The 17,710-nt window shown below is 39.9% G+C and overlaps 3 protein-coding genes across 5 annotated transcripts; 2 read left to right on the top strand and 1 right to left on the bottom strand.

The window, feature by feature from the left end:
• Positions 1-296: 296 nt before the first annotated feature.
• slc35f6 (solute carrier family 35 member F6) lies at positions 297-4,361 on the top strand. Its single transcript, XM_057352916.1, has 6 exons — positions 297-484; positions 1,484-1,556; positions 1,816-1,987; positions 2,104-2,319; positions 2,545-2,655; positions 2,873-4,361. Exons 1-6 carry the CDS (start codon positions 408-410, stop codon positions 3,337-3,339), a joined length of 1,116 nt encoding a protein of 371 aa, XP_057208899.1. The 5' UTR covers positions 297-407; the 3' UTR covers positions 3,340-4,361.
• A 98-nt stretch (positions 4,362-4,459) lies between these two features.
• ttbk2b (tau tubulin kinase 2b) lies at positions 4,460-14,196 on the top strand. 3 transcript variants are annotated; one of them, XM_057352915.1, is made up of 15 exons: positions 4,460-4,660; positions 6,112-6,252; positions 6,642-6,789; positions 6,988-7,061; positions 7,162-7,302; positions 7,461-7,565; positions 7,887-7,952; positions 8,069-8,161; positions 8,259-8,384; positions 8,542-8,699; positions 8,794-8,989; positions 9,062-9,273; positions 10,930-11,398; positions 11,797-12,377; positions 12,498-14,196. In XM_057352915.1, the coding sequence occupies exons 2-15, from the start codon at positions 6,184-6,186 to the stop codon at positions 12,817-12,819; spliced, it is 2,760 nt and encodes a 919-aa protein (XP_057208898.1). In that variant the 5' UTR covers positions 4,460-4,660; positions 6,112-6,183; the 3' UTR covers positions 12,820-14,196. The 3 variants fall into 3 exon arrangements, with proteins under 3 accessions (XP_057208898.1, XP_057208895.1, XP_057208896.1); XM_057352912.1 differs by having other exon boundaries at positions 4,461-4,660; positions 11,776-12,377; positions 12,498-14,195; XM_057352913.1 differs by lacking the exon at positions 4,460-4,660 and adding an exon at positions 4,672-4,839 and having other exon boundaries at positions 11,776-12,377; positions 12,498-14,195.
• Positions 14,197-14,234: 38 nt separating this feature from the next.
• Positions 14,235-15,966, bottom strand: churc1 (churchill domain containing 1). Its single transcript, XM_057352917.1, has 4 exons — positions 15,604-15,966; positions 15,106-15,241; positions 14,960-15,030; positions 14,235-14,805 (listed from the first exon to the last, which is right to left on the bottom strand). The coding sequence occupies exons 1-4, from the start codon at positions 15,640-15,642 to the stop codon at positions 14,713-14,715; spliced, it is 339 nt and encodes a 112-aa protein (XP_057208900.1). The 5' UTR covers positions 15,643-15,966; the 3' UTR covers positions 14,235-14,712.
• Positions 15,967-17,710: the final 1,744 nt, after the last annotated feature.

The following is a 17,710-nucleotide window of genomic DNA, read 5'->3' as shown; positions in this document are numbered from 1 at the left end:
CGGTCTAAAGAACAGTATCTACAAAATTCCCTATTTGTGCCACATTCAAGTCATTGTTATTTATTTCCTTATTATTTGCAATCTACTGTCATTCATTGTTGTTTTATATCACTATTATAAAATATTTACTGCTCCAGTTCTTTAACATAAGGCTTGATTGCTTATCCGATTCATATGTCATATTAGGACAAAATATCTTCACACTTTAGAGATGAAAATCTGCGGAAAATAATAACGTCAGCTGATAGCGTCACGTGGTCGCTGTCATGTGATTTGCATACAGGCTCCACAGATTAGCTGAAGTCATCAGAGAGAGAGAGAGAGAGAGAGAGAGAGAGAGAGAGAGAGAGAGAAAACTCAAGACATCTGAAGCGTCTGATGTTCACGATCACTCAGTCCCACTCATCATGTCTTGGACAAAATATCAGCTCTTTCTCGCCGGTCTGATGCTCACCACGGGCTCTCTTAACACGCTATCCGCGAAGTAAGCCTTCTCGCTATATATTGGGTTTGTTTACATGTGCTTTTTGCCTGTTTTTGTTTGTTGACTCCACTTTTTCACCTGTAAGTGAGTAAGGCAGGCACATATGTATGCTCTCTTCATTAAAGCTAAAATACACTACAAGACTTTTGCTCAGATTTTGCCCATATTTTCAGTCTGGACTTGTTGCAGAAAGTCTGTGCCAGTCTGCAGATATGATCAGTTTGTGTGTTTCTATCTGAAACTTTCAAAAAGTCTGCAAGTGTATGTCTAGTTTTAAAAAAATCTGTTCAGATTTTAAAAGTCTTGTAGTGTATTCAGCCATTACACGACCTTTTATTGTTAAATACATTTAAATAGACATGTTTTTGGTACTGAAACATTAAAACACTTTATTGTTTACTCAAATTTGTATGTGTAGAACATATGACATGACTTGACTCACGTGCAATTGTGATTATCTGACAAGTCGTGACATGCTAGACCTGCACCATCAGCATTTTGCAACAAAAATAGTATGACTGTTAGTCAGTCCAGATTGTGACATTTAGCAATTTGCAGTAGGCATCAAATCTTGTTGTCCATCAAAACAAGAAAACGGCTACAAATGTTTCAAAGTACATATCCTTGTAATGTGACACAATTTTGTGTTTTATACCCAAGCTTTCTTTCTAGACAGAGGAAATGTGATATCACATTTAATATCATATCTGCTCATAATCTGACATGAATGAAAGTGTTTAACATATTTTTGTATCAAACTTGAACAAGAGATGTAATATTACCGTGTTTATAGTCATAATCTCTCTCCTTATGTCAGTCATGCTTTTCTTGGCTGTAAAAATGAATTATTGCACAAACAGTCAGTTACTTGTTACTGTTACTTCCAGCTGAAAACCAGAGATGTTAAATAAAAAACAGAACAAAATGTTTATAACATACATTTAGGTAAAGTTGTATTATTATAAACATTAATAACAGATATCTCATTTAATATCCTAGATGGGCTGATATGTTCTCTGCACCTGGATGTAAGGGGTCTCCAGAACATACCTTCTCACATCCCTTTGTACAGGTAATTATTTTTATCTGTTCTTTCCAAGGCAACAATACACATGTCAAACTTCCCTCTCAGCACATTTAGTCTGAAGTTCTGAAAAAAAAGAGAACTGAGAATATGTCTATATTACATCTTCACATAAGAGAACTAGTTTTGACTCACTCAGTTTCCTTCACTTCATGTCACTTTTCCCTTTCTCTGCCTCTATTCTTCCATACTCACGAATATCCTCTTTTGTTTGGCTAATTTTATTTATTTTTTTTCACCCCTCCAGGCTGTAGGAATGTTTTTAGGAGAGCTGTCCTGCCTGGTGGTGTTCCACATCCTCCTTTGTCATGATCGACGCAGACCTGAACCCTCTATGGACCCAGGCCAAAATTTCAGCCCCCTCCTTTTTCTCCCCCCTGCCCTTTGTGACATGATTGGGACGTCTATCATGTATATTGGTGAGTAATCCCGCAAAGCACAGTATGTTGTAGTCATAGTCTATACATTGAAGGCATGTGTAGGAAGTTCCATGGTTGGGTTGTAATAAAACTTTCCTCTTGCTTTGTGTGTCTAGCTCTTAACATGACCAGCGCATCCAGTTTCCAGATGTTGAGAGGTGCTGTGATCATCTTCACTGGACTTCTGTCTGTATCATTCTTGGGACGACGACTGGAGCCCAGCCAGTGGATTGGGATCCTAGTCACGATCCTTGGTCTGGTGGTGGTTGGACTGGCTGACTTTGTGAGCGGCCATGGAGATGACAGTCACAAGCTCAGTGAGGTCATCACAGGTAATGAATGCTGAATGTTTTTAATCATGTAAGTATAGTGGTTGTTCAAAATAAACTTTGGGGAAATAAAACAATCAGATTGAGGATAATAAAGGAGTTTACTTGTCATTACAAATCCTGTCATCTCAGACATGAGCTGTTTATCACAGTATTTTTATTTCTGTGTTGCTTGATTGTTTCTTACAGTCTGATAGGGCTTATGGTTATTTGATCTTTGTGTTATAGGAGATCTTTTGATCATCATGGCACAGATTATTGTGGCAGTCCAGATGGTCCTGGAGGAGAAGTTTGTTTACAAACACAACGTACATCCCCTAAAGGCTGTTGGGACTGAGGGTAAAAAGTCATTTTAATCATTTGTCATATAATGTGATATTAGCCAGGGACCATGTTTGTCTATTGTCTATTGATGCTGAATAATAATAGTCACATTAAGGTAAATCTAGTTAAAAGTGAACATAGAAAAACATTCCAAAAACTAGAATTTTGAATTATAAAGTTCAAAATGTAAATGTGATATTTTACATTTATTCATTCGGTCTCTTTCTATCAGGTTTTTTTGGATTTGTCATCCTCTCTCTCCTCCTCATTCCGATGTTCTATATCCACGTTGGCAATTTTGGCGATAACCCACGTCAGGTCCTCGAGGACGCGTTGGATGCTTTCTGTCAGATTGGCCACAAGCCTCTCATCTTGCTGGCACTGCTGGGCAACACCGTGAGCATCGCCTTCTTCAACTTTGCGGGCATCAGCGTCACCAAGGAAATTAGCGCCACCACACGTATGGTGCTGGACAGTCTGCGTACTCTAGTCATATGGGTTGTGAGTTTGGCGCTCGGTTGGGAGAAATTCCTCGGCCTGCAGATCCTGGGCTTCATTATTCTTCTTGTGGGTACGGCGCTGTACAATGGACTCCACAAGCCTTTGATGGCCAAGCTGCCATGCTGCTCTGGACCGCAGAGAGCAGAAGAGGAGGATGTGCCAGAAAGAGAGGGACTTCTTGGTAGACAGGACAGCTAATACTGGACAGTGAAGAAATGCTGGCCATGTGTGTTAAGACATTGGGGGCCCTTGTGGTTTGCTCCGTTTTAACCTATTTTACGCACAAAAATGAAGTGAATTGTAGTAATTAGTCTTTCTCTGTCAAATCAGATGGCAGAAACAGCATGAGTCAATCACATATTGGTATTTTTGAGCCAAAGCTCTTTACCGTACCGCTACTTATTATTAACACATTTTCAGGGTGTCTTTCAACTGTAAAAATAAGTGATGCTTAGATTTTAAAAATGGATTTACAGTCAAATCATTACTTTTAAAAAGGGATGGAAGTATTTTTTATAACAATTATACTGAACAGGATGTGGTATTTAATTTAGTTTTAGTCAGTTTTATTTTTTTTTTTTTAATTGTTTTAGAAACCATTAGCTTTTCATATAATTTGCTGCTGTTGGGAGTACATGCCCTATTATTTTCGACGGGTATTGTGTACCGACATCCTAGTCGTTTGAGGATTGTTCTATTTGTTGTAAATTAACAAATGCCAGTTTAAAAATACCAGGTTTCATTTTTACATGGTAGGATGTGAAGAATCACAAAACATTTTTGTCTATTTTAATTCTGTAAATTTCTCACACATTCTCTTTAAAAGCATTTGTGCATGCATTTTTTGTTACATTTCATGGATGTGGAAAGACTGTTCATTTTTTCACTAAATGTTGGTACTAAGAGAATGCATGTATGCCATTCATTTTATTATACATGTGTAACAAAGACCACAGCCTGTTTTTGATTTGTTTTTACCTCATGAATGCCGCAATGAAGATATGACCAAGGATGACAGTGTTGTGTTTTTGTAAATGTTAAGGCTGTGTCTTTTACTTTAAAATTGACGGTAAATATCAGTCATGCACAACAAAGATTAGCTGTAAAACAAATAATTTATATAAATTTCAGTGTAACTTATATGTAAATTAACGTTAGATCCTAAAGCTAAACATGCAAACTGCTCTCAGATACGAAATTAAAAGAGAAATTCTGGCCTACCCTTGGACTTAATCTCTTTTTTTGTTGTTGTATTATTATTTGTATTGTTCCAAACGATTTTTGTAATGAAAACCATTTGACCAAGCGTGACGTCACACATCGGTACGCTCGCGCAGTCATATAGCCGCCGCTACCGCTGAGAGTACTGAGATAGACGACGCGCGTTTCAATCTATACTTTGTGCCTGAAAACGATATGCGATTATTATGTGCAACATTTCGTATCACCATGGCCTGTGAAACCGAAAGCGGCGTTTTAAAGTCTTTGGAAACCACTCGCACCGCCGGCGCAGAGAGAGGTAATGTACACACCGGGAACGTGAACAAGCGGCGTGCTAGTCCGCATCATTAGCGGGATTACAGCTGTCACAACATTGTGTTGCTACGTTGTTTGTGGAATTGTAACGTTAACCGCGCAACCTTTTATTTACATATAAGTTACATCTATGTTGTTCGGTTTGGCTAAGCAGCTCGCGCGGTATGGCTTCAATGCGCTATTTCATTCAGTCATTTTGGTCCGGTTGATGCTTTAGCTTTAGCCTGTGTCCTACAATAACGTTATATCTTTCCTGTGTATCACTGGATGCGGAAAGGACAGAGAAAGCCTTAACCAAGATGTACCAGGCGGCTGTACGAGCATAGTTTGGGGATGTTAACCTAAAATATCTTGAATCTTGAACAGATTGCTGTAATACAGCCAAACTGATAAAGACAAGTGTAATAGGCCGTCCTCAAATGAACTCCGTTAAATCATGAACAGTCGTGCATGTTATTGTAGTAGGTTTGGACTATCGTTGTCAGGCTGGAGAAAAATGCTGATATTGTTAGTTTACTAGAGATTGTATGACAAAGAGATTTAAACCTTATAACAGGACCGCATCTTTGCAGCAGTTTTGCTGAGGCACTGCATAGCCAGGTTCATAAATCATTAATTTATGTTTCAAACCATAGTAAACATTTTTATTATACGAAATTGATTTGTTAAACGATTATATTCTGGTAATACTGTTTTTTTGTAAAACAGTTCTTGTGTGTTGTAAAATGTCAGTAAATTAGCAATTTACATATTATTATTATTGCATTTGGGCTGCAACGTTTTCCCTCAGAGCAACATTTCTGTTTAGAACATATTAGGGTTTCCGATATAAACAGGTTTTCTGTCACATTACTAAATAAAACATGTCTTTTGCAGCTGTTTTGTAGTCTTGTGATGTAGATTAAACGAGACTGAGATTATGTTTGAGTCACTGTCTTGTAGATAAGGTGAATTGTATTCTCTTTTTCAGGCCTACGCTAAGCCTGTTCCATAAGGATTTGACTGTATTTAGCTCCATCAATTTTGCCCTGCACTCTAGCAGTGATAGTCAAAAAGAATCCGGCCGGGTTCTTATCTTGCTTATTCAGCTCGACGGACATCCTCAGTGCCGGTCAGATTCAGGCAGGGTGCCTTTATATAGAGCCCACCAGTACATGAATTTTATCAAATTCATGTATAAAATTTAGCATGAGTTCCGTAAATTCTACTGCCAGCTATTAGAGATGTTGACAAAATGAACTTAATATAACTTTACATACAGATCTGTTTTACAATCAAGTTAAGACAGACACTTTTATCCACAGCAAAGTACAGCGCATTCAAGTTGTGTTTTATCAGTATGTGCTTTTTGGGAACATACTGTATGCTAACACAACGCTCTCTACCTATCTAGCTAGAGGAGCTTTAATTGAATTCGCTACCTTTGGTTTTCAGTGAGGCACCAGGCTCACTGATGTGAGGTGTGGAGCATCTCTGAGTGTGCTCGGTCCACTCTGGAGCATCAGGATGAGTGGAACAGGAGAGCAGACTGATATTTTGGCCGTGGGGAGCATGGTGCGGGAGCGATGGAGAGTGGTGAGTTCCTTAAAAGAGATGCATTAAACTTAGATTATTACAAGGCAGAATTGTGAATTAGGCTAATAGGGCACCTGGGAAAAAAGCACAGTAAGTATTAAAGGGTCAGGGTGTGTATCAGTGAATTCTAATGATTTCATATTTAGTTTCACATAAACAATTTTTGGCTTAGTCATCCGATACACTCTAAATACTGACATCAGCACAAAAATGATACAGCATGTTGACAGTTAATCACTTGACACAGCATTTGGAAATGGTTTCAGACCAGTTTGAAAGGAATAATTTCATGTCTGATCAGAACTGTCATGTAACATCTGTGCTGTGAGGAGCTAAAAAAATTATGATAAATGTCCTTGTCATTCATTCAAGTTTGCTTTGTTGTCTAGTTGAAGAAGATTGGCGGGGGTGGTTTTGGTGAGATTTATGAAGTCTTGGACCAGGTGAACCAGGTCAATGTGGCTTTGAAAGTGGAGTCTGCACAGCAACCCAAACAGGTCCTGAAGATGGAAGTAGCCGTTCTGAAAAGGCTTCAGGGTAACGCCAACATCTTAAATGCATGACACTTTTCTAACAAACTGTGAGTGATTAAAAGGTGTAGATTTAAGAAACATTAACACAATCTTACCAGACAGGTTTTTTCATTAAGGGTAACTGAAATTCTACAACCAGACAAGAGAATATTTAACATAATACTGGATTGGTCTAAAATACATAAATGATTTGATGTCTCAGGTAAAGACCATGTTTGCCGATTTGTCGGATGTGGCCGCAATGACCGGTTCAATTACGTGGTTATGGAGCTTCAGGTAGGGGGTCTGATTATTAATTGTTTTGGGAACAATCAAACAGAAGTCATAAAAACAAAACAACCTGACGTGATGCTTGACTCTTAACATTGAACCAAAGGGAAGAAACTTGGCAGACCTTCGACGCACCATGACTCACGGCACGTTCACCGTGTCCACCACATTCAGGCTGGGCAGACAAATTTTAGAAGCTATCGAGAGCATCCACTCTGTGGGCTTCCTACACAGAGACATCAAACCGGTAAGACTGCACTGTTGATGAGACACTGAGTGTGCTCTCTCACAAATGGCGCTTTTAACTTGGATAATAATTCATGTGTTAACAGGGCTTCTATTACATTATTTATTTAGCCTAATAAAAGAATCATCCTCAGATCTAACCTTTTGTTTTTCAAATAGTCCAACTTCGCAATGGGTCGGCTAGCCAGCACGTGCCGAACCTGTTACATGCTCGATTTTGGTTTGGCACGCCAGTTTACAAACTCATGTCAAGAAGTCCGTCCAGTGAGTAATTACAAATGAAGAGTTTGGTTCCAAAATGAGATAACTCCGTTTTTAAAATTGTTCAAAAATCATGTTTTTTATTATGTTATCATGTTTTTATTGTGTTAGTTAGCTGTATTTTTTGAGTTATTATGGCTTAAATTAAAACAAACTAAGTGCAGTTTGATTTATATTAATTGGAATGCACAATAAAAAACATGATTTTTGAACAATTTTAAAAACGGAGTTATCTCATTTTGGCCCAAACTCTTCAAATGTTTTTAAAGCTATATTTATAAAACCACAAGGATGCTATTGCAATATTGTGATGTTTTTTTTTAGCCACGCCCAGTGGCAGGATTCAGAGGGACCGTCCGTTATGCTTCAGTTAATGCTCACAAGAATAAGGTAATTTATAAATCTCTCTTTTCGTATTTTTGGGCAGTGGAGCATCCTTTACACGGATTGTAATGCTCATTCATGTAGTACTTAACTAAATAGCCTGTCTTGCTTCTTTTGTTTAGGAAATGGGTCGACATGATGATCTGTGGTCTTTATTTTATATGCTTGTGGAGTTCATGGTGGGTCAGCTACCCTGGAGAAAAGTCAAGGACAAAGTATGTTCTGCTCCAGTCATAACATTCCATGGATAAGACATTGGCTGGTGTTTGCTTTAGTTAACTGATCTCATTCTGGTTTTTGCTGTAATAATAGGAACAGGTGGGAAATATGAAGGAGACGTACAATCATCGTCTCATGCTCAAGCACCTCCCAGATGAGTTTAGTGTTTTCCTTGATCATATCTCCAATCTGGACTACTACACAAAACCAGATTATCAGGTACTGTATTAAGATTTTACCAGAGTTATTTTTTGAGTGTGAGCATTAGCATTGGGCAAAATCTAATATGAATCTAATGACATGGTCTTTAGGTGCATATACAGTATGTATAAATAATATTTTAAAATAACAACACCCTATTCTTTTTGTGCTGCAGCTCCTTATGTCAGTCTTTGACAACAGTATGAAGAGCTATAATGTGGTGGAAAACGACTCCTATGACTGGGAGAGAACAGATTCAGAGGACACACTTAATGTTGGAACCCTGGCAACCACAGCCCAGCAGCTGACCCGTCTCACACCTGCATACATGGGGTAGATCTCAACATCTACAGCGCAACACACAGAATTCATATTTCTACCAATGTATGAACTGTTTATTAACCAGTCGACTTTTATTCCCCCCTAGTATGGCCAATGCCTCAGTGATCCCAGGCGATCTGCAGCGCGAGAACACAGAGGACGTCCTTCAAGGTGAGCGCCTCAGCGAGGCTGATAATTGCACGCCCATCCCAACTCAGCCTGCGCAGGAAACAGAGATCTGGGAGGATGTGGAGCACAGCCGCGATCGAAACCTCAACCACGTTCAGCCGCTGATCAGAAAGGTAATGGAAAAAATAATTCAGATGGAGTGACTGCTAGAGATGCTCATGAGTTTTCTTGCGTGTCTGATTCAGGTGGCTAGTGAGGAGGAACGAAGCAAAGAGGGCAACCAGAGCCCCAATAGTGGGTCCATCCAGGGGTCTCCCAGACGGGTGCGCTCTGAGACTTTGCTCATTGACCGCGTGGCTCCTTTGCTTAGACGGATGCGGCACAGCCAGAGCATGGGACTGGACAAAAGATTGACCCCTGAGCCTAAACCCACCATTGAACGCTTCTTAGAAGCCTAGTCAGTATTAAACACTCTCTTTTTGTCTGTACCTTACACTGCGTTCCAAATTATTATGTAAATGATATCTTTCTCTGGTTTTCCTAATTTGTCGATGCAAATGACAGTCAGTATAATTTTCAAGTAATCAACAGTTAGGGTACATTTGGAATTTTATTGAACAAACCTCCCACTGACAACAGTATTTATTTAAAAAATGAAAAACTCAAAATGCACTGTTCCAAATTATTATGCACAACAGAGTTTGAAAACATTTCATAGGTTGTAAAAAACTGAAAATGGTCATTTGTTGAATTTGCAGCATTAGGAGGTCATATTTACTGAAATCAAAAGCTATTTCAATCAAAAACATCCTAACAGGGCAAGTTACATGTTAACATAGGACCCCTTCTTTGATATCACCTTCACAATTCTTGCATCCATTGAACTTGTGAGTTTTTGGATAGTTTCTGATTGAATTTCTTTGCAGGATGTCAGAATAGCCTCCCAGAGCTGCTGTTTTGATGCTAACTGCCTCCCACCATCATAGATCTTTCGCTTGAGGATGCTCCAAAGGTTCTCAATAGGGTTGAGGTCAGGGGAGGATGGTGGCCACACCATGAGTTTCTCTCCTTTTATGCCCATAGCAGCCAATGACACAGAGGTATTCTTTGCAGCATGAGATGGTGCATTGTCATGCATGAAGATGATTTTGCTACGGAAGGCATGGTTCTTCTTTTTGTACCATGGAAGAAAGTGCTCAGTCAGAAACTCTACATACCTTGCAGAGTTCATTTTCACACCTTCAGGGACCCTAAAGGGGCCCACCAGCTGTCTCCCCATGATTCCAGCCCAAAACATGACTCCGCCACCTCCTTGCTGACGTCGCAGCGTTGTTGGGACATGGTGGCCATCCACCAACCATCCACTACTCCATCCATCTGGACCATCCAGGGTTGCACGGCACTCATCAGTAAACAAGACTGTTTGAAAATTAGTCTTCATGTATGTGTGGGCCCACTGCAACCGTTTCTGCTTGTGAGCATTGGTTAGGGGTGGCCGAATAGTAGGTTTATGCACAACTGCAAGCATCTGGAGGATCCTACACCTTGAGGTTTTCGGGACTCCCGAGGCACCAGCAGCTTCAAATACCTGTTTGCTGCTTTGCAATGGCATTTTTGCAGCTGCTCTCTTAATCCGATGAATTTGTCTGGAAGAAACCTTCCTCATTCTGCCTTTATCTGCACGAACCCTTCTGTGCTCTGAATCAGCCACAAATCTCTTCACAGTACGATGATCTCGCTTAAGTTTTCGTGAAATATCTAATGTTTTCATACCTTGTCCAAGACATTGCACTATTTGACGCTTTTCGGCAGCAGACAGATCCTTTTTCTTTCCCATATTGCTTGAAACCTGTGGCCTGCTTAATAATGTGGAACGTCCTTCTTAAGTAGTTTTCCTTTAATTGGGCTCACCTGGCAAACTACTTATCACAGGTGTCTGAGATTGATTTCAGTGATCCAAAGAGCACTGAGACACAATACCATCCATAAGTTTAATTGAACAATATAAAATTAAATGTTTACGACACTTAAATCCAATTTGCATAATAATTTGGAACGCAGTGTATAAATGTCAATTGTCAGTTTTAAGATTTCACCACTTTTCATTGTATAGTTTAGGGAAGCAGCGGCCATGCTTGCCCCAGGACAGGGCTGTGTGTCGGGTTGAGCAGGGCTCCTTGGAGGACGAGGAAGGGGCAGCCAGCAGCGGTTACGTGGCCGTTAACCTCAGCCCGATCCCCCAAGAGGGTGACTCTCAGGAGTGGGTTCTAGTGGAGCTTGAGGGCGGAAGCGGTTCAGCTGGATCTAAACCTGATGAGGAGGAACGCTCAGGGATCTCGCCACGCTCCTGCAGCCCTCTCGCCCTGCCTCGCACCTGGTCTGACCCCCTGCCCCAGCGCACCAGCAGCCTGAGTGGAGAGTTCCAGGCAGGTGCATGCCACACTGGACCTCCGTTCTCTCGGTTACCAGGCTTGCCTGGTTTGCCTGGCATAACCGGACTATCCGGGCTGTCTGGATTGAGGAGATTGCCCACAATCCAGCCTGCATCAATGGTCCACCACAACAGGACTCATCTTGAGCAGGTAAGTGTCTTGCCTAAAAATCTGCAACTTTCAGTTAACATTCTAAGGACACTGCACTGTAAATGATATCATCAGATTTATTTGTGTAACAAACAGTATAGCAGTAAGCAGTGATTGTTTATGGGTGCATTGCAGTGGTTGCATTCAATATCACTGTGTCGGATTTTGGCCAGCAGCTGCGATTTACACATTACATTATATCAAAAACATCAGTGGACAGAGTGAATCTGACACAAAGCTCTAAACACAGCCAAGATATGGCCTCTGGGGAAATATTATACGCCTAGGCAGAGGACTGTCCACCGAAAAAAAAAAAACAGTTTTCGCTGCAGAGCTCCATTTATAATGCCTTGTCTCTAATACTGTTCCTGTTACAGTCATTCAATGCTGTGCTACAGTCTGTCCAGCCTCAGCAGAAGACGATAGATGAATCTAAGCTTGACAACCCGTCAGGCCCTGCAGAAAAAGAGCACAACCACGTGCCGGCTAAAAGCCACAATCTTGCAGATGAAAACTTTGGATCTGTTAAGGCCTCTGAGAAGGATGTGGAGAGTGACTCTGGCTGCCCTAATGGAGGACCTTCTTCAACCCCTAACCAGGGAGAGACAACTGGACACAGTGTTGATGCGGTTCCACCCCGCGATCTCTCCCCCCGATCCAGTCGCATACCGGTCCGTGACCTTGACTCTCCCACCCGCAGGGGTTTTCCGGCTCCGCTTTCCCCATCATTTTCGCTTTCGTGCGAGCACTTCCCCTCGGCTATGCTCCGCGACAAGTTCACCTTCCCCGCCGGCTCCCGTGGGTCTGACTGGCAAGGGGAGGAGCCACTCTCGTTATCGTCTTCTTCAGGCCCTTTGTCAAGCAGGAGTAAGATACCGAGACCCATAAGCCCCACTCTAGTGCCGGAACAGCTATCTACTCGATTCATTCCTCGGCCGCCACCAGGAAAACCACCCCTTCGCACAGGGGGCGAAAACAGGTGAGAGAATGTTTTACCGTTAGCTGTGCCAATGGACGTGATAGATGATTGATTTATTATTGAAAACCCAGCTAGCTTAACCGCTAACAGTGTGTGTTAACGCGTTATTCTCTGTACCAGGCGCAGACGCTACCGCATTCGGGCTAGCAGCACAGGCGACGCAGATCTTCTGGACAACCTCACTCAGCTTATGCAGGAGCGAGGCGGCCTGGCCGTCAGCTCCTCCTCTCGTTACCAACAAGCCACCTCCTCTTCTCTTCAACGCTCGCTAAGCTCCTCCCCTTCCCACTTTGAGGGCGGTCAGAGCCAGTCACCAAGTAGCTGTTCAGCCTCCCCGCCTCCTCGAATCAGTGACTTGCGACTGCATCATGGGTCAGGGCATTGCAGCAGAGTCAGAGCTGGAAGTCTTGAGAGCAAAGCCACAGCCAAAATTAGCAAATAAAGAGAAAAACATGCACCTGATGGTGAAAGAAAGGTGGTTTCAAGTAGCTTTTAAGGTCAATATTAAGCCTGATGAACTGTAGCTTTTTTACAAGCATTGTTTTGACAGAAAGGGACTACAAACAGGTATTTGGCAGTTGAACCTGTGATATTGGTTGTGATTACTTGAAAGCATTATGTTTTTGTCATTTAATCAAATATTATCAACGTGCTGAACTTGATGCTGTGTAACTTTCACATTGCATCTCTTAAGGATCATTTAAATTTTTTTACACTACATATAGTTTGTGCCAAGTATTAATTTTTCCATGATTTATTTGTAAAATATCAGATCCGTCTTTTGTTACATTTAAACAATTTGCAGTCACTACAAGTGAGTGTTGTCAATGAGTCTGATAGTAACTCATTGTACTCTTTCAAACAGATGCACGTTTCAGGATTTTTGGGTGCAGCATATACAACTCTAGCCTTACCTTTTTTTATTACATTTAATAATTTTGTTCTACAATCATTTGTCACAATTTAGTCAAATTTTAATTCCACACTTCGATCGATAGCGATCTATACAAATAATATAAATTATGTATAGATGCATATGGTCCAAGCAAGCATGTGTATATATGTATTTCAGGGAATGTATGTACTGTAAACTGTATCATCTATAGAATGTATTTATTTATTTATTGGATGTGTTAACTGTACCTGACAATGTAGCTTTATTACTAGCTACTGAGTGAGTTTGCCATCACGTTAAGGGTCAGCAACCTTACAATTGCCAAGTATAATCTCCATTCCTGTAATATCATACTAACACCGTCACTGTATAAAGTCATAACATAAATAAGAAACTTACTGACAGTGAAACAATTAACCCTTAAACAGAGCAAGGAACTCTTAATCCACAACACTAGTCCCATTAACATATTACTTGAAAACATCTGTAAAATGTGATCTGTGTGATAGATTGGCTGTCTATGACAAGATGGTTTGCTGTTTTTGGGACATCTGTCTGAAGAGTACAAGGCCAGCGAAGATGTACAGGGAAAAGGATTGTGGGTACTACTGTAGGTCATTAACACAATTTAGAATTCAATGTGTGCTGTGCCGCTAGAATAGTTGTTTTGTTCTGGGTTGTCTGGAAATACATTTACTTCAAACACATCAGTATAGACACAACAATGGTATGATGGTGTGCATTTTAAGAATTGTACATAACCTAGACTGTATATAGATATAAATATATTAAGAAACTCCACCTCATGCTTCATGTACTGTATTTTTCAATCATGCAAAAATGTCACCATGTTGGAATGTATATGTATTCATATTAATGGAATAAATGAGTACTCTTTAGTACCAGATGCCCTTGAGGTTGACATGGCAGTATGTCATCAATGAAACCCTTAATATGTGTCGTTTTTTTAGACAAATCATACAAAATTATTTTATTGTTGCATTAAAACTAGAAATACAGCAGGACACAATACTGTACAAAGTACTTTCATGTACATTTCATTAAAAGCAGGAAAATCTGATACGTTTATTCTCAGTCACATATTTTTAAGCATATGTTATCTGACAAATTCAAATATTTTTTTTGTGTATCTATTTTCTCTTGTGCCACATAGTGATGAGATGGGGATGTTAATCTGTTTTGTAACAATCTGCTAACCCACTCAGACCTAATCTGGCAGTTTCCACCAATCAGGTTAAAGAGAGAAAGATCATGACAATGGATGATCGTGGGATGAACACATACTTAAGAAACAGTGGATTCTAATTAAGTTTAATATTTGTGAATGACCTCTCAAGCTCAGCATATGTCCCTCAAAACATGCATCACATGCTCATTACTATGAAGGCAATTCCCTGTTTTAGCTTCAGAGCAAACACTCTAGAACAGAGGTGCTGTTTGCCTGGGATCGTCCGGCAGCACGCTGATGGAATCCTCTGCTTTTCCACACAACATACACAACATTGTGTATTCCTGTAAAAAAAACAATTGCATGTCATGTTCCCACTGTCTAGTACAGCGGTTGTACAATTTATAGAAAAAAACTAAGTATGATTAGTCTGATCATAATTATAATGGGCCAAGTACAGTAGTGAAGTTGATTGTATTGCCTTATTTCTATTCTTACCTGATAGTCATCCACCACAGTGAAGGTGTATTCATGTCTGGCTATAACATGGTCACAGTTCTTGCACATATCTGTGAAAAAGAAATGTTATTCATGTACCTGCCAATTGAAATTTATTTTGCACTCTTTACTATGACATTACTCACGCAGGTAGGTAACGATCTCCTCCTCGTCTTCATTCACCATAGTCTTATCACTGATCAGCACAAAATCTCTCTGGTGACAGTTGGCACAGCCAAGAAAATTCATAAGATATGAACCATTTTCCAGACATGTATTACCCTGCAAACATAACACATGACAAATAAACATTTCAGATATAATGACAAGCAGAAATACTGCTTCTCAAACGTTTAAATTAATGTTCTTCAATATAATTTATGTTTACATCACCCTTGGTAACATAAAGGATAAACCTATGTACCAAAGCATGGTTACCTACACAAAATATTTAGCGAATGAGGACATAATAAGCCTGGGCCGAATCTACATGCAGTAAGTTACCTTTAAATGTGGTTTTGGTTGAAAACTGAACTGGCAACAACATGCGTAGCACTTACAAATAAAGGCCACTGAAGGAGTACATAACATGCTATAGACGGATTCCGACAAGACGTGTCAGTAACATATGATAACTAACTCACCCTGTCGGGATATTCTTTCTGCACACAACCAGCACACATTTCTGATCAGATAGCAAAAATAAATGTCACTGAACCAAAGCTTCCGCGTTCGTCTTCTTCGCAGAATTACCAATACATGATCTTGCAACGATAGCGACCCCAGCGGTGCATCCTCGACTCTAACTGTTTATAAGTTCATTTCTCATATTTGTGAGCATTTTCTATTTTATTTCCTTTCTTTTCTATATTACTTTCATTTGGATGAGCATGTTTTAATTATTTTGATTAATACAGCAAATTCCCGAGTCTTCCGTGTGTGTCGTGCTGTGACGTCAAAAGAGCGGCCGCCAATCGTGTTAAAGCGCTATCAAAAACTGTCCCAAGGCCGTTAGAATGATTTTAGGAAAATGGGAATGATATAATTTAAGTTTAAAGTCCCTGTGAACCGGAAGTTGCGATCGTTTTTACTTCCGTAGTCTGACGGTTTTGACCATAGACATAATACTAGCCGCCTCATTGTCCACTGGATCGTACGTCAACGCCACCGCCATATTGGTGAGGGCAAAAGCCGACTATAAAGACATACGAGTGAATGGTGGAGCTTCCGTTTTCTGGATAATAACGCAACATTGTTTTCATTTTTCAACTAATTTCAATACTTTTCTATTTACGTGGAGTACGCAGAAACGTTTTGGCTCCAGTTAAAGATGGTTATAGACTTGAAGATGTATTTATTGTCATACGGAACTGTTAAAACTCAGGCTTGTCAAGCAATCATTTAGGCTTAAAAATTGTGTACACATCGCTAATGTGAAATGATTTAAGGTAGATTAGATGCACATGATCAGAACAGCTCGTGCACTTTAAAATCCTGGAAAAAATCAAAAGTGCGTCTTTATGACCATATACTGCTATTTCATACTAATAGTGCACGGCAGTGTTATTTATTTTACTATATCACATACATCGTGTTTTACTGCTGTAACGGTTTTACCTATCTTTAAAAAAGTCTAAAATTACAACAGAAAAAGCCATTTCCAGAGTGAAAAACATTAGTTTTTATATAATAGACTACGCAAATTAAACTATATATTACCTTGGATGTTTTGTTCGATGATTAAAATAAATCTCAGAAACAATCTCTACATGTCTGTGTTTTATTCTCGACTACTGCAACGTGGTTATTTATTCTGTTGCCTGTGTTGTCTTTAACATATCACTGAACATGATGCCATCTAGTGGATTCTCACGAATAACAGGCACAAATAATGGATTTCACATTTCATTATGACAACCATTAACTTTAAAGTAGGCTATAACTATGATGCAACTGAAGTTGTACTCTACGTAAACCGTAAACCATTGAATTATGTTTAGAAATGTAAACGTGATTGTGCTTTTAATGCCGAAAACGCGCAACTCTCCCATTGGGTTCAGTGGGCTTTTATTGCACTGTTGCCCTCACTAATATGGCGGCGCCGTTGACGTATCGCAGCAGCGGAGCAAAGTGGCAGATCTATGGTTTTGACTAGAAGGGATTAACTCCACTGGGCATGCGCACTTCAATACCGCATACTTTTTGTCACGCTGAAAACAGTTGATTAATATTTTTTATTATTGTAAGGTTAAGTTTAGTGTTGGGGTAGATGTAGGCGTTAGCTAATGTAATTTACTGTAATTATATGGCGAGATTTTGCACCATTTCCGGCCGTAGATGTATCCCTTCTAGCAACAACCCTATTCTGACACTTTTCTGAGTGAAAAGGAATTTCAAAGGATAAAATTAGTGGGCGTGGCTTGCGTTTTTCACTGCGAATTGATCGGACGTGTAAAAACAGCGGTTGCATTGATTTTGAAATGAACCTGGCAGCAGACAGTTGAAGGAGATGCTCCGGCCAAGCCGTCATTTGAGATGGAAAGTCATTTCAGGGCGGAAGTGCATTTTCAGATTTTAACTGCAGATTATGAGGGTATATGAATTTTATAAAGAAAATGACCCACATTGATAAGCAATATATTATAAACGCTGCAATACTTCATGAAAAATAAGAATTGTCATTTTTAATTTCACTGGGACATTTTGGAGTATGACATCAAAGTACCGCGAGAGCGTTTCGAAACCAAACCT

The sequence above is a fragment of the Triplophysa rosa genome, linkage group LG15 (assembly GCF_024868665.1).
Source record: "Triplophysa rosa linkage group LG15, Trosa_1v2, whole genome shotgun sequence".
In the NCBI taxonomy this organism is placed as follows: Eukaryota; Metazoa; Chordata; class Actinopteri; order Cypriniformes; family Nemacheilidae; genus Triplophysa; species Triplophysa rosa.
The sequence above is the reverse complement of the archived record's forward strand: the minus strand, read 5'-3'. Positions and strand labels throughout refer to the sequence as shown.